Raw genomic sequence first — 14341 nt, forward strand, 5'->3', positions numbered from 1 at the left:
ACTGAAGACTGAGGCCGTGGTGACAAAGGTGGACAAGGCAGGGTGCTGGTGTCCTTGGGGGTCCAGGCTCTCCCCACGGAGGTAGTGCTTTGAAGTTGAAGCAGCCTGCCTGGAGCTGAGCCTGCAGGCCCCTCCCAAGGACCCATGCCTAAGGAGGGCTCTTGCCTCCCAGTTCCTTGAGACATGACACACGTTAAAGACAGTAAAGCAAACAATCATTAATATTGGATGGGCTGAGATTAGCAACAGAGAAGAGGGAGTCCTTCCAGATTAATAATACATAGAGGACTCCTTCAGAAGGAAGATTAACTATGCAGGGCACGGTCGCCCAGGCGTGGGAGGAAAACAATAGCTTTTTAATTTGGGGCTTGAGTGGATCTCTGTGGTGGGGACTCTTCCTGAATGGAAACCTCATTAGCCTTCTCGGTTTCCCAGCAGGGATGGGGTGTGCCTGTGCTGTCTTCCACCTACGAGCTGTGTTCTCATCTCCACACTTAGGACTCTTAGCCTTCTCACCCTGGCCTTCAGTCCGGGCCAAAGGCCACCTCTTCCAGGATGCCTTTCCTGACCAGCATGGTGGCTTCTTGTGATCTTTTATGCACATATCCAAGGTCACAGTGACTTGGATACCTGTTGGACCCAGCAGAGTCAGGGGCATGCATTTCTACCTAATATTTGTCAACCTCTGATGTTGGGTGCAACATACACTTAATGGTATGCCATGGTTTGGCTGAATAAATTAGGTCCATTAGGACACAAAACAGGGCTATGAGACACTCCTGGATGTACCTGGTATTGGAAGAATATTCTAGAAAGTGTCTGATATCAGTGCATACTCAGAATCTAAGGTTCTGGGAGCACCCGGGCTTCCCTTTTGTAGCCTAGCCTGCCCTGTGGGGGTACTCCATGTTTGTTGAATGAATATCAAGGCACAGAAACGTTCAAGTCATACACAGACTTGCTGGCTTGGCTCCAGGCTCTCTCGGTATAGTTCTCTGAGGGGCCACCAAGGAATCACATTCATCTAAACTGATACGTGCCAAGATGCCCTGCTTGCTGTGACGGGAAGTTCCAGGGTGACATGTGAGAAACCAGACACTGGAGGTGAAGAGGGGCCTCAGAGCAGAGGCCTTCTCTGCCTGGCCATCTGCAGAGCACCCACTGTCTAGGCCAGCCTGTCTGCCCCTTACTGTCCCGATAGCAGGCAGTTGGACAGAGGGTAGTGAGAGGCATCTCAGGGGCTGACAGACCCACTTACTACCAGAAGGCTGGGCAGCAGGAGCAGCAAACAGGAAGGGGTGGGCCAGGAGGCTGGGACCATTTGCTCTTCTGCTTCCTAGGCTCAGTCCTCTCAGAAAGTAGGAGAGACTAGCTACTGTCTATAGACTTCCAAGCCATTCTGGGCATAGAGGCCAACCTGTCCTTCCTGTTCTCCCTCCTGGCCGGGGCTTCTCTGGGTCCCGGGAGGGACTTTCTACGGTTAGAGGCTCAGGGTGAAGAAGAGGACTCTCCAAGATAGCTCACCAGACACTGTGCCATGACCCCTATCACCCCAACCCACCTAGGCCCCCAGAACCATCCAATTCTAGTCCCCCGTTTCTGTCAGTTATTCCTATGTGAGGCTTGAGACTGACTCTTTGTAAAGCCCAGGCAGCTCACCGTGGAGAACAGGAGGCAGGTGACCTAAGGTTTGTCCTGACTCTAGCGGCTGACTGGCCACTCTGGAGGTGGGGCCACAGCCCAGGAAGCCTTTCTCCATCCTGGGGCCCATTCAACCCCTGCCCCAGGCTTACCTGTCCACAGATCATACCTGATAGTGTTCTCAGTGTCACAGGGACAGGGTAAGGTGCAGCCTGGGCCGTGCAAGCCCTCGGGGCATAGCCGCTCCTGGCAGCTAGGGCCCTTGTAGCCAGGCTCACACTCACAGGCACCTGTGGTCGGTGAACATTGACCTCCGTTGTGGCAGTCACAGCGCTGAGAGCACCGGAAACCAAAAGTTCCAAAGGGACATTCCTCTTGGCACCTGTGGGAGAGCAGAGCAGGATGAAGCTGTGGGCCAAAGCCCTTGCTGGCCTTCTCGATGCATTTGCACAGACCCCTCCTCACTTGGAATGCCTGGTGTATTCCTTCCCTTCCAGTCCCCCCTCCCCCGTTTCCATGGAAACTTCACTCTGGTCTCCTTAGCAGCCAGGATGAGCGCATTATCAGTGTCATGATGCAAAACTTTGTTTCTTTTTCATTGGAAACACTGTGATGAGGCTGGGGGTGGTGGTGCATGCCTTGATGAAAAGTTTCTGCACCCTGATAAGCCTCTCCGCAGATGCGATAATCCAAATCAGACCACATCAAACTGAATTAGAAAAAAACCCAGGTTTAATAGATACCATGTTCCCAGGTGGCTTTCCAGCCCCCCAGAGAGGAGACAGGAAAGGAAAACCACGTGTCTGTTTTCTGGGGGGGGGCAGCTTAAATTCCCTGTGGGAGTGGTCTTGAGCATCTCTGGGAGAGGGGTCATCATTTGATGGGCTTTCTGAGATGCAGCAGGGTTTGGAGAGAGAGATGGGAAAGGCGGCTTGGGATGGAGCTTCTACCTGAGCATCCCAGATTCTTTGGATATATGGATGCCAAGGGCTGGGCTGAAGCTCCCACCTAAACATTCCAGACTCATATATGGATGCCAGGGGTTGGGGTGAAGCTTCCACCCGAACACTTGGGAGGTTGAAGTCTGGCTTTGAATTCACAGCAATCCTCCTGTCTCAAACTCCCGAGTGCTGGGATTACTAGTATGTGTTCTCCCGAGTCTCAAGAAGAAGCCTCTCTCCCCGTTCTGTGTGGTTCCTCCGGCCAGGGTGGAATTTCCCTTAGGTACAAGTGTCTTCCTCCTTCATCAAGTTACATACTCCCAAAGACAGGCTATTTGCTCTTCCTGGGATCTGAGGACGCAAGGCAGGGGCTAGCTCTCTCTCTTATCAGCCAGTGAGCCCCCAAGGTGGAGGAGGGGTGCCTTTGGTACTATGTGAGCTCATGTAGGTAGGTGCTTGGAGGTCCTGCAACTGGGAATGCTCTAGCCTTCAGGCCAGGAGATGTTGGTCTCTTGTGTGGCCCTGCTGGCTTCCTGGCTTCTTGAATGTGCTTTAACAGCTTTAACAATTCTTGCTATCCTTACTGCAGTCCAGGGTTTATTTCCCAGGTGACACAAGCTGATTGTCACAGCAACTGGACCTTGTGAAAATAAGGGGTTACCCTGCAGGCAGCCTGTGCATGAGAGGGAAATAGCTTCTGGGGTTGGGGATTATCTATTTCTTAACTCTGATACAAATAATGAAGAACTGACCTAAACTTCAGACAGAACACTTTCTTATCATAAAATGAATTGGTAAGCCTCATCGGGTTGATTGAAGATTAAATAGATAATACTAGGGGCTAGAGAGATGGCTTAGCAGTCAAGAACTCTAGTTTGACTTGCAGGACTTGAGTTCTGTTCCCAGCACCTGCATTGGGCAGCTTACAACCACCTGTAACTCCAGGTCCAGGGAACCTGACGCCCTCCTTTAGTCTCCCCTGGCACCACACTCACACAATCCACTCCCATATACACAATTCATTCTTTAAAGTGCGTACAACTAGGCCGAGTGGCAGTGGTGCCCGCCTTTAATCCCAGCACTTGGGAGGCAGAGGTAGGTGGATCACTATGAGTTCAGAGCCAGCCTGGTCTACAAGAGCTAGTTCCAGGACAGGCACCAAAGCTACAGAGAAACCTTGTCTTGAAAAAAACAAAAACAAACAAAAATGTGTATAACTGCCAGGTGGTGGTGGCACATGCCTGTAATCCCAGCACTCAGGAGGCAGAGGCAGGAGAATCTCTGTAAGTTCGAGGCCAGCCTGGTCTACAGAGCAAGTTCTAGGACAGACTACAAAGCTACCCTGTCTCAACAACAACAACAACATGTAGAATTATCCAGAAAGGCAGCCAGGAGACCATTATCTGTTGTTACTTTTAAAAAGATTTCTTAACTGCTGATCCATCTCTCCAGTTCTTATTAAAAGTTTTTACAGCCCTTAAAACACAGCAGATCTTTAGCCAGGCAGTGGTGGCGCACGCCTTTAATCCCAGCACTCGGGAGGCAGAGACAGGCGGATCTCTGTGAGTTCGAGGCCAGCCTGGAGTTTCAGGACAGGCACTAAAGATACACATAGAAACCCTGACTCAAAAAACAAAAACAAAAAACCAAAACCCAAAACAAAACAAAAAACCACAGCAGATTTGACCTTCTTGCCTTAGATTCAGGCATGAAAAGGCTCAAATACAAGAATTCTGACATATAAGGGAAGCATGGCGTAAAATGAGGACAAATGGCTACACTGTAGTAGACTTGGGCAGACAGCATGGTGTAAAGAGGGATTGAGAGCAGCCAGAATACGGGGGGGCTAGCCTAGGCAGCTAGAGACCAGGTGCCCTTTTTTCTATCTTTGCTGTTCTGTGCCCAGAGTGACAAAGGAGCAGGAGAGTGATTGAGAAAGAGTTTACAGTTTCCCTCAAGGGAGAGACTACTGCTGTCCCCTCTCAGAGCCATGGTGTGAGCAGAGGAACCTGGCTGAAGAGAGGCAGTGAGAAAGATGCAGGCTGCCCTGAGCCGCCCCAGCCTGCTGGGGCAGGAACAAAGGGAGAGGAAGGGAAGGGGGCAGGCAGGAGAAAGAAAGGAGGAGCTGAGAAGGGAGGGGAGGGCAAGGAGCAAGAACAGCTAAAGACCCCACTATCTAAACTGCCAACCTCCACTCAGCCTCCAAATTTCTCCACACAGACCCCTGAGCTCTGCAGGCCTCAGGAATCTCTGAGACACCTGATCCCTTGCATCAGAATATTTCTGTCCATGTGTCTGAAGAGAGTGTCCTACCTGGCTGTATTCCAGGGGAGAGGGCACTACATCTATATGCCCAAAACAAAAGATCTAGGAATGAAATATTGACAAGCTAATCTATTTCCATCATCCACCTCTTTTTACTTTTCTTCCCATCCACAATTTAAACAACTTATTTATTTAGAGATCAAGCAAAGACTGCTAATGAATTTTACACAAAGCACACCAATAACCGGCCCATGGAACAGGAGGGTAATCACAGCAGGGATTAGCTCTCTACTTAAACACCATTCCTTCCCACTGTATCAATCTAATGTGTCCAATATTGCCATTAACAACCAGATACATTGCTCAATTAAATTACAAGTTACGTTTCGTGTTTAATTTGAGCTGGATCCTGCCTATCTGGGGAGACCCGCATTATTATACCCACTTGGTTTTAATATGCTCATGATAATTTGGGGTGGGCTAATGCAGCTGTCACCTACAAAATTAATGGAGGCAATTTTACAAAATATTAAACACCAGGCATCCTGTTGAGGCGGGAAAGCCAAATGCTCATGGCGTTCTGTATGAACTCTCCTGAGGCGGGTTGGGAAGCAAGCTGGAAGGCCCGCGGTTTTGAAATTGTTTTCTCTGCTCTGGGATCTGGGGTGAGACTCCAAGAAGAGACACTTGGGATTATGTCTGCCCTTGGTGAACCCTGAGAGAAAATGAGATGGTTCTACTGGTGCCTGATAGCTTGCTAGAAACCTGACACCAGTTTCCAGAGCATGAACGAGGCTGGAACAAAAGGGTCCTTTCTGTTCCCAGCATTTCCTTACTTTGGGGCTGAAGATGTGACAGAAAGGTAGGCCTAGCCCTTTGATCCCCAGAGCTACAACCTGTGCTCTGTGGAGACAAATGCTGGCACAATGCTTAATGATGTTAGGGTGTAAGCAAATAAGTCCAGTGCTAGCAGATAGGCTCTTTCTAGATATCTCTAAAGACTTGGAAAGCTCCAGGGAGAGCAGGGGGGATGCCGATTTTGTTAGTCAGATCTAAAAGGTTCTGGAGCTATATGGAAGTCCGTTGGTTGAGTGCCTACCTACTATGCGGGAAGCTGTGGCTTTGATCCCTAGCACCACACTAATGGGCATGGTGACACACATCTGTACCTCAGCACTCAGGAGACAGAGGCAGGAGGTTTAGAAATTCAGATAATACTTGGCTATACTGTGAAACTGAGGCCAGCCTGGGCTATGAGAGATATTACACACACACACACACACACACACACACACACACACACACCAGAAAGGACTCACTGGGTGACTTAGCCAGGATCCCTGCTTATGTCACCCAGACAAAGACCAGGAAACAAATTCCAGTACTGTATTTGTAAGCCCTGGGTCATAGCCTTTCAGAGACTGAAGTCACCGTTAGACTTACTTTTCTTACACATTTAAACGTAGTAGAACTTTGGGGGTAGGAGGACTCTCCACATGACAATTCTCATAACAAAGCTTCAGGACTCGCTACATCATTTGCAAAGCAGCAAAGCACCTGTGATCTTTACAATAAGAATGAATTCTATTGGCTGATAAACACAGTGATAGCTGGGGCCTAAAGAAGGACCTGTGATCAGTACAAGGATGGGTGCTCTTGGTGGAGGGCACAAAGCACACGGGGCCTCTTTCAAAGGGATGTCTTCTTTTCACTGAGAGACAAAGCTCAGGATATTGGGAGATCCAGGTGGGGGCTGGCTCCTCATAGAAGAGCAAAGGGTCACCAGGTTGTTTGACCATGTCACGCCAGCTTTCCAGGTGGTCAGGCAAATTCATTTCCTTCACCGGGAGGTGAGGCTGCCATGGCGCGGAATGTGTTGTACCCCCTCTGCCAGCTGGGTGGCCTCCAGCTCCATGTATTTATTCCGAACCAACTTCTTTATCCAGCTGGTGCGGCCTGGTACTGCCCAGCCTGAAGATACTGTGCAGTTCTGGATCCCCATGGAGATGACCAGGGTGGACCTCCGGAATTACCTTGAGCAAATTTACAATGTTCCTGTGGCTGCTGTGCGCAGGCGGGTACAGCATGGCTCCAACAGGAGGAGGGACCACAAGAACGTAAGAATCAAGAAGCCGGACTACAAAGTGGCCTACGTGCAGCTGGCCCATGGGCAGACCTTCACCTTCCTAGATCTTTTTCCAGAGAAAGAGCCTAGTCCTGCAGACCCTCTGGAAGAGGAGCCTCAGCAGCAGAGGCAGAGCAGTGACCCCTGGTGCCCTGGTATCCCTTCTTGGTCTGGCCTATGACCTGTGATAACAGGGACTGGATCACAGACCTAGTAAGCACAGTAGTTCTGACAAACCCAAATAAAAATCCTTTGTGGAAAAAGAAAAAAAAAATTCATTTCCTTCAGTTGAAGGAGACAGGCCTGTGTGATCATCAGTGCTGGTTCTCCAACACTTACCCGAAGAATGTGTTTTCTACATGATCCGCTCTCACTTTGTCTAGAAAGAGTAACCACATTCAGGGACCAGAGATGAGACTTGGATCCACCCACACAGAGCCAGGCGAAAGGCAGGGACTTGCTGGCTGGCTGGGTGGCTGGCTGGCTGGCTGGGTGGCTGGCTGGCTGGCTGGCTGGCTGGCTGGCTGGCTGGCTGGCTGGCGGAGGAAGGGGACCTGGCCAGGGGTCTGTGGTTCCATGTGGTCCTCCACCTCCACTTGCTACACAGCTCTTGCCTTTCCCTCTTCGCGGCCCCGGCCCCATCGCTTTCTTCCAGCTGGCGCAGTTGTACCCAGAAGGCAATTCCTCGGTTATGTGTTCTGTTGCCTGTCCCCTCCACCAGGCTGGCATCATTCCAGGCTATCACTGTCTCTCTGGACCCCTGCTCTGCCTGTTCTCAGGCATTCATACAGCACAAACTGATGTCATTATCTTTCAGAGATAACTCAATTTTGGAATAAAAATCTACTTCTATAATAACTTCAAAATGTAGGCACAGCTTTTTGTTCTCTTAGCCCTTTTGGCGTCTCTGTAGCACTGCTTCCTTCTGTTAGTGTAGACAGGGGAAATGGAGCAGGGGGCTCACTCGTCTCCCTCCCCAGTGCAAGTTTAAGGCTGTCGGACTCGGGGAGGGGTGGCACACACAGGGTGAGAAAGGGTGAGCTGATGGATTTCCCTGGTAGGACTCAGAATGTCTTCTGAGGAAAGAACCCTCAGGCTGGCCAAAGGTGCCGTGGCTGGTATTCTCTGCAAGGTTGCTGAGGGTAGGAACAGCTGAACATCAAAGGCAAGAGTTAATGCCATCCTTACCTGTCCCCCATGTATCCAGCTGTACAGTGGCATTGTCCAGTCACATGATCACACTGGCCTCCATGGTGGCAAGGACAATCCTGACTACAGTTCTGGCCAAATGTCCCTGGTGGGCAGGGCTGGGCACACACTGCTCCCTGCAATAGAATTGAGGACAGGCTTGATAGAGCTCCAGAGATATCATGCTGAGGTTATAGCCTCCAAGGCCACCCCAGCTTCCCAGCGTAATCAGGAGAACTGGCATTTATGCTACAGTTAGGACCACTGAGGTCAGTTTTCTCCCAATTATTCAGTGTAGTTAGTGAAACCTGTTGTATATCAGGTGCTGGGTCAGATACCTGGGACGCAGAAAGCACGTGTAATTAATACCTGTCCTCACAGGGTCCTGGGGAGACCAGCAAGGAAGCAAAGTAGAGTACATAATGCTAGTCCTCTCATATGTACTAGCAGAGAGAGAGAGAGAGAGAGAGAGAGAGAGACAGAGAGACAGAGAGAGACAGAGACAGAGACAGAGAGAGAAGATACAGGAGAGCCCCCGCTCCTGATTAAACATCCAGCTGCGGAGACCTACTCATGTCTGTGACTTTGCTAAAGCCAGCTATTATGAGAGAAGAGGACCCAAATAGAGGTGGGGAGGGAGGGGAGCTGGGGTGTGAAGAAGGGGGAGGAGACAGGAGGAGTGAAGGACTGGAAGGAGGAGAAATGAAAGGCTATATGACTCCCATCAGGGTATAGCATTGCAAATTTTATTTAAAAATATTTTTAAAAAACAATTTTTATTGCTGTGTATGAATGTATATGTATGCCTTGGGCATGTGGATGTCCAAGGAGTGCAGAAGACGACTTTGGATCCCCTGGAGCTGGAGTTACAGGTGGCTGTGAACTCTCTGACATGGGTTCAGAGAGCCGAACTTGGGTCCTCTGGAAGAGCAGCAAGTGCTCTTAACCACTGAACCATCTCTCCAGACACCAACGTTTTAAGTTTCTTCTTTTAAAAATTGTTTTATTTTCTGTTTTATTCACATTTATGTTTCACCTCCATGCACATCTGTATGAGGGCATTGGATATCCTGGAACTGGAGTTACAGGCAGTTGTGAGCTGTCATGTGGTTGCTGGGAATTGAACCCAGGTCATCTGGAAGAGCATCCAGTGCTCTTAACCAATGAGCCATCTCTCCAGCACAATGGATTTTATTTCTAAATGTAAACTTAATCAAAGTTTTTTTTTTAATATTTATTTATTTATTATGTATGCAATATTCTTTCTGTGTGAAGGCCAGAAGAGAGGACCAGATCTCATTACAGATGGTTGTGAGCCACCATGTGGTTGCTGGGAATTGAACTCAGGACCTTTGGAAGAGCAGGCAATGCTCTTAACCACTGAGCCATCTCTCCAGCCCCTTAATCAAAGTTTTTAAGAAGAAGAAAAGTCATATACAAAACCAGGAATCAAGTTATTCGATTAGTTATCTAGAAATTAGATGACAATGGAGTAATTCCTTAACATTTTGGAGAGAAAATAATTTTCAATCTAGAACTGATTGCCAAGAAGCAGGAGGGCTGTGCCTCATAGGAAAAGCCAGGATCTTTAGCACTTCAAGAATATTATCCCTCTCAAAACAAATACTCGAGCAGGGGTTTTGATAAGACAGTTTTAGATTTAAACAAAAAAGCAGTAACATCCATGGTACTTTAGGTAACTAACTGGGAGAGCCCCACCCCTCATCAGAAAAACTTTCCAGGGCTGGAGATACAGGTCAGTTAGTAGAGTGCTTGCCCAGCATGTGAGAAACATCAGTTCTCAGCATCATATAGACCCAGTGTGGGTGCACACCTGTAGGTGGAGGCAGGAAGATTAGAAGTTCAAGGTCATCCTCTGTCATCCTCAACCACGAATCTAGTTTGAAAGTGTGACTGATATATCAGATCCTGTTAAACCAAGAAAGAAAAGAAAAGAAAGAAAGAAAGAAAGAAAGAGGAAAGAGAAGAAACGTAGAAAAAGAAGGAAGAAAATTTTTTGAAAAAATAGATTCTGAGAACTAGGGACCTATCAAAAGAGAAACAAAAGGAACCCAGGAGAGTAGTGAGTATGCCATGCAAAGAGCTCACAACAGAAGCACAAGGTGTTCTGGGTGCCACCTCAAAACATAAAGGCAAAAACAACCAGGGAGGGAGGCAGGGAGGGAAACAGGGAGGGAGGGAGGGACTTCTGAGGTATCTGACCTTAATGAGAGGAATTTCAGACTCTGGCTGAGCTGTTGGATAAATTAGTAGCCACACACAGCCATGCTAACATAGACACACACAAACATGCTAACCTAAGCATCATGAACTTCGCTGTCCTCTCTTCGTCTTTCTTTAGGGAGCTGGCCTGTACTCTGGGATCTCCCCTCTTTCTCTGGCCTGCCTCCCTACTAGGTGGCGGCTTGTCTCCCATGTGTCTGACTTCCATGCCAACTCAAACAGTGGGAGGCCAGAATTAAATAAATTAAAATTTAAGTTTACTTGTTTATACATGTACGTGCGGGTATGCTATGGCATGCATGTTGGGGTCATAGGACAACTTGCTTGAGTCAGTCTCTTTCTTGCGTGTGGGTTCCAGGGGTTGAACTCGGGTTGTCAGGCTTGAGGACAACAGCCTATGCCACTGAGCCATCTCACCACCCTGAATCCTGTCTGTGGGCTGAAGTCATTAGTTAAGAAGTAGCAGTAAGGCATGTTAGGTAGGAAACAGAAGGAGACACCCAAACAGACCTGGATTAGGACTGGACTCGGACTGCAAGCATTATGCACTGAGGACTGTTTTCTCTCTGCCCCACCCTCCAGTCTTAGTCTTGTGGTGTACGTCTGTAAAACAGTTTGTATAAACTTCAAGTCTTCATCAGACGTCTGAGCCTAGTCTCGTCTCCTGCCACCGTTTCACCCTCATGCCAGAGATAATCATTCCTCTCATGGAGAATGAAGATGATCTTCCAATTAATTAATCAATTTGTTCAACACACAGTTATTAAGCACCAATAATCACCAGCCCCCAAGAAGCTAGTTCAGTCAGGAAAAGCCTGCCAGACCGGAGCCATCTTTCCGCGTCGTGTTATTGAGTTGTAATGAATTAAGTGGGAGGCTTTCAGCTCAGATTCCCCTGCTGCAGGCACGGCAGAGCCTAGAGAAGCGAGGACTGTGAGGTGAGTGTGCAAAAGTGGGGTGAGAGGAGTCTGGGGGTGACAGGCGCCTGCCTGTCTTTCTCCCCATGAGCTTAGGGATTCATGGGTGACAAGAGAATTCTCTGGCTTCTGTGCAATTCTGTCCTTACTGTCTGGGGATGTGTGAAAAACATTTCAAGCTAACTCAGGCAGGAAATGCTTATGCCTACCAGTCTCCTCACCCTTGAATGGGTGGAGCCCTCGTTCATGTACACCACACACACACACACACACACACACACACACACACACACACACAGAGAGAGAGAGAGAGAGAGAGACAGAGACAGAGACAGAGACAGGTGACCCCTGGTCTCTAGGAAGTTGTAAAGATAAGCGGTGAGATTAGGGGTACAAAGGAAGCCCGCTGATACCGTGCCTGATTGAGCGACACTTAATGAATGTCAGCTGAACAAAGTTGACATTGACGGGGTGGTGCATGACTACATAAATGATCAACTACTGCTGGTTGGAAGAATGACCTCTGGAGGAAGCTGGCAAGCACGGGGGTTCCTCTCCTGCTGTGACTTTATCTCCTGGAGACTGGCTGCAATCCTCACTTCCAGTGTGCCAGGATATGACTGTATGCGGACACGCGGCCTTTGCAGAGGTGAAGTTAAAAACTTGTGTAGGTGGGCCCTCATCCGACCTAACTCGGGGATGAAGACAGATGTAGCAGGTTGGACGGTTAGCTCAATCAGTAACATGCTCGCTATGCAAACATGAGGATTTAGCTTTGATCCCAGAAGCCATGGAAAAAAGACAGACATGATGATGTGTGCTGGCTAGTTTTATGTCAACTTGACAGAAACTAGAATCATTTAGGAAAGGGACTCTCAATTGAGAAAATGCCTCCGTAAGATTGGCAAGCCTGTAGTGCATTTTTTCTTTCTTTTTAAAAAATGTGTATGTGTACGTGCGTACGCATGTATTTTATGTATTTAGGCATGGGCGTACATATGTATTTTATGTATATAGGTGCTTTGTTCACACGTATATTTGCACACCAGAAGAGGGCATCAGATGCCATCATAGACAGCTGGAGCTGCCATGTGGGAGCTGGGAATTGAACTCAGGATCTGGAAGAACAGCCAATGCTCTTAACCGCTGAGTCATCGCTACAGGCCCATTTCCCTAAGTGACAATTGACATGGGAGGGTTCAGCACATTATGGGTGGTACCATTCTTCTGCTGGTGGTCCTGGGTTCTACAAGAAGGTCAGAAGAAAGGCCGTGCAAAGACCAAGGAAGAAGATGGCTATCTCCAGGCTGCGGAGAGGGGCTCAGAAATCAACAGCCCTGCCTGATGGAGTCACCTTGACCTCAGACACTCAGACACTTTTTCTCAGCCTCCAAACCCAAGAGAAAACAAATCCCTATTGCCTGAGCCATTTGTCTGGCATCCTGCGAAGGCCGAAGGCCGGGTGTGTTTCCACTGTGGTGGGCTCCTGGGCTACATTTAGAAGGTCGGTGTGAAATGGGGCAAGGCCTGCTCTTCAGCTGGTCAGGCCTAATGTTTCTGTGAGACTCTGGAGAGCAGCTCCACTGTAAGAGATCTGTGTGCACCAGAAGATTAAAAGGAAGGGGCCAAGATGGCGCCTCAGTCTTGCCAGCATTTTGGGCATTCACATCAGTGGCTGCTGCCCCCAGAGTGGCACCAACCTGTGGAGACACTGAGCCGTGGCTGGTGAAGGTGCTATGGAGGTGATCCCTAGCTCAGGACCAGCCACTGGCCTCTATAGTCATCTTTCCAACCCCTCGTGTCTGAGACACCAAAGCCTGAGCCACCACAGCCCTCTCTGGGCTCCCACCCTCACTGGCCCCGTTTCCTAGCTTCTGGCTCCATTCCTCCTCCTGCCCATCATTTCCTTTGCACGTGAGTGTCTGTGTGTATATGAGCATATGTGAATGTACCCATTCCGTTCAGCCTCTACGTCAGACTGGGAATTCCCAAGGAACCGATTGCTGCCCTTCCTGCTTTCTGCCTGTCCCCAGTGTCCACAGTCATCAAGCTACCTGTAGTTACCCTCTTTCCTCTGCAAGGTCTCAGAGTCAGCAAAAGCGGGGAAATAGCTCCCAGGTTCTTTGTATGGGCCTCTCTGCACTGGATTCATTATAGCCAGGCAGGTGAAGGGGCCTGTGGCATTCTTGGGGGTTGATGGCCTGGAGGGCCAGTGGGCCAGAGATCCCAGAAGCTCCTCTGTACTCAGTGTCTCTGCAGATGGTGGCAGTGAGCAACCACTCCATCAGTCTCAGAGTGGGAAAAGGGATGGCTGAAACTCCATGGGGGCCAAGGGCAAGTCAGGCAATGAAAGATAAAGACAGGTGACCCTTCCCCCAGCAGCCTTTACTTAGCTCCAGCTCTCTCCTTGGAGGAGCCTCAGACCTGAGTCAAAGCTTCATTTTTGTGACTCTGCATGCACCAGGATATTAATAATTCATGCAAATTTGCAAGTTCAATGCTATGTCAGAAATAGAAATGTGATTGTCTATCATAAAATTTAAAACAAAGTCCTCAGCACCAAAGCTTTCTATAGACAGGGTTTCTCGGCACCCCGAAAAGGTGTGTTAGGAAAAGAGCCGCCAATATGTGTTGGCTTTCTCCTTCTATCCCCAAAGTCCTGCAGCCCACAGCAGCATCTCAGGGGAGGCCTCTCCAGGGTCGGGCTCCCTCCCTGGTTGATGGGCTTCCCTGAGCCCTGCCTGGCACTGGATACCTGGAAGCTGTCTGGTAGTGATAGAGGCCTTTCAAAAAGCAGGCTAGGGTGGGAGAAGGGGACAGGTGAGAGAGGAGATCTCATCCTCTGTGTCCTTTCAGAAGAGCCGGGAGAGGAGAGAAGGACAAAGGGAGAAAAGGAGAAAGGAAAGAAAGAGGAAAGAGAGACACACAGAAAGACAGAGAGGGGAGAGAGATAAAGAGGAAGGAGAAAAAGAGATGGAGAGGCAGAGAGAGGGGAGAGGGAGAGAGCGTGCATGGGTGGG

General features: G+C 49.1%; 1 protein-coding gene and 1 pseudogene across 14 annotated transcripts in view; one reads left to right on the plus strand and one right to left on the minus strand.

The window, feature by feature from the left end:
* Megf11 (multiple EGF like domains 11) overlaps window positions 1-14341 on the minus strand; it is a 322951-nt gene that overhangs the window by 55207 nt on the left and 253403 nt on the right. For all 14 annotated transcript variants that reach the window (XR_005976719.1, XR_005976721.1, XR_005976720.1 and 11 more), the window contains exons 8-9: window positions 8161-8297; window positions 1811-2023 (exon numbers count right to left, since the gene is read on the minus strand). Coding sequence is in view for 11 of the 14 variants with exons in the window: in XM_041679526.1 (XP_041535460.1) it covers window positions 1811-2023; window positions 8161-8297 (350 nt within the window). In the remaining 3 variants the exon portion in view is untranslated. The remainder of the gene's footprint in view (window positions 1-1810; window positions 2024-8160; window positions 8298-14341) is intronic.
* On the plus strand, window positions 6709-7153 carry LOC121466050 (annotated as a pseudogene).

The sequence above is a fragment of the Microtus oregoni genome, unplaced genomic scaffold (genome assembly GCF_018167655.1).
Source record: "Microtus oregoni isolate MIOR12 unplaced genomic scaffold, Mior012 000032F_ref0000030, whole genome shotgun sequence".
Classification (NCBI taxonomy): Eukaryota; Metazoa; Chordata; class Mammalia; order Rodentia; family Cricetidae; genus Microtus; species Microtus oregoni.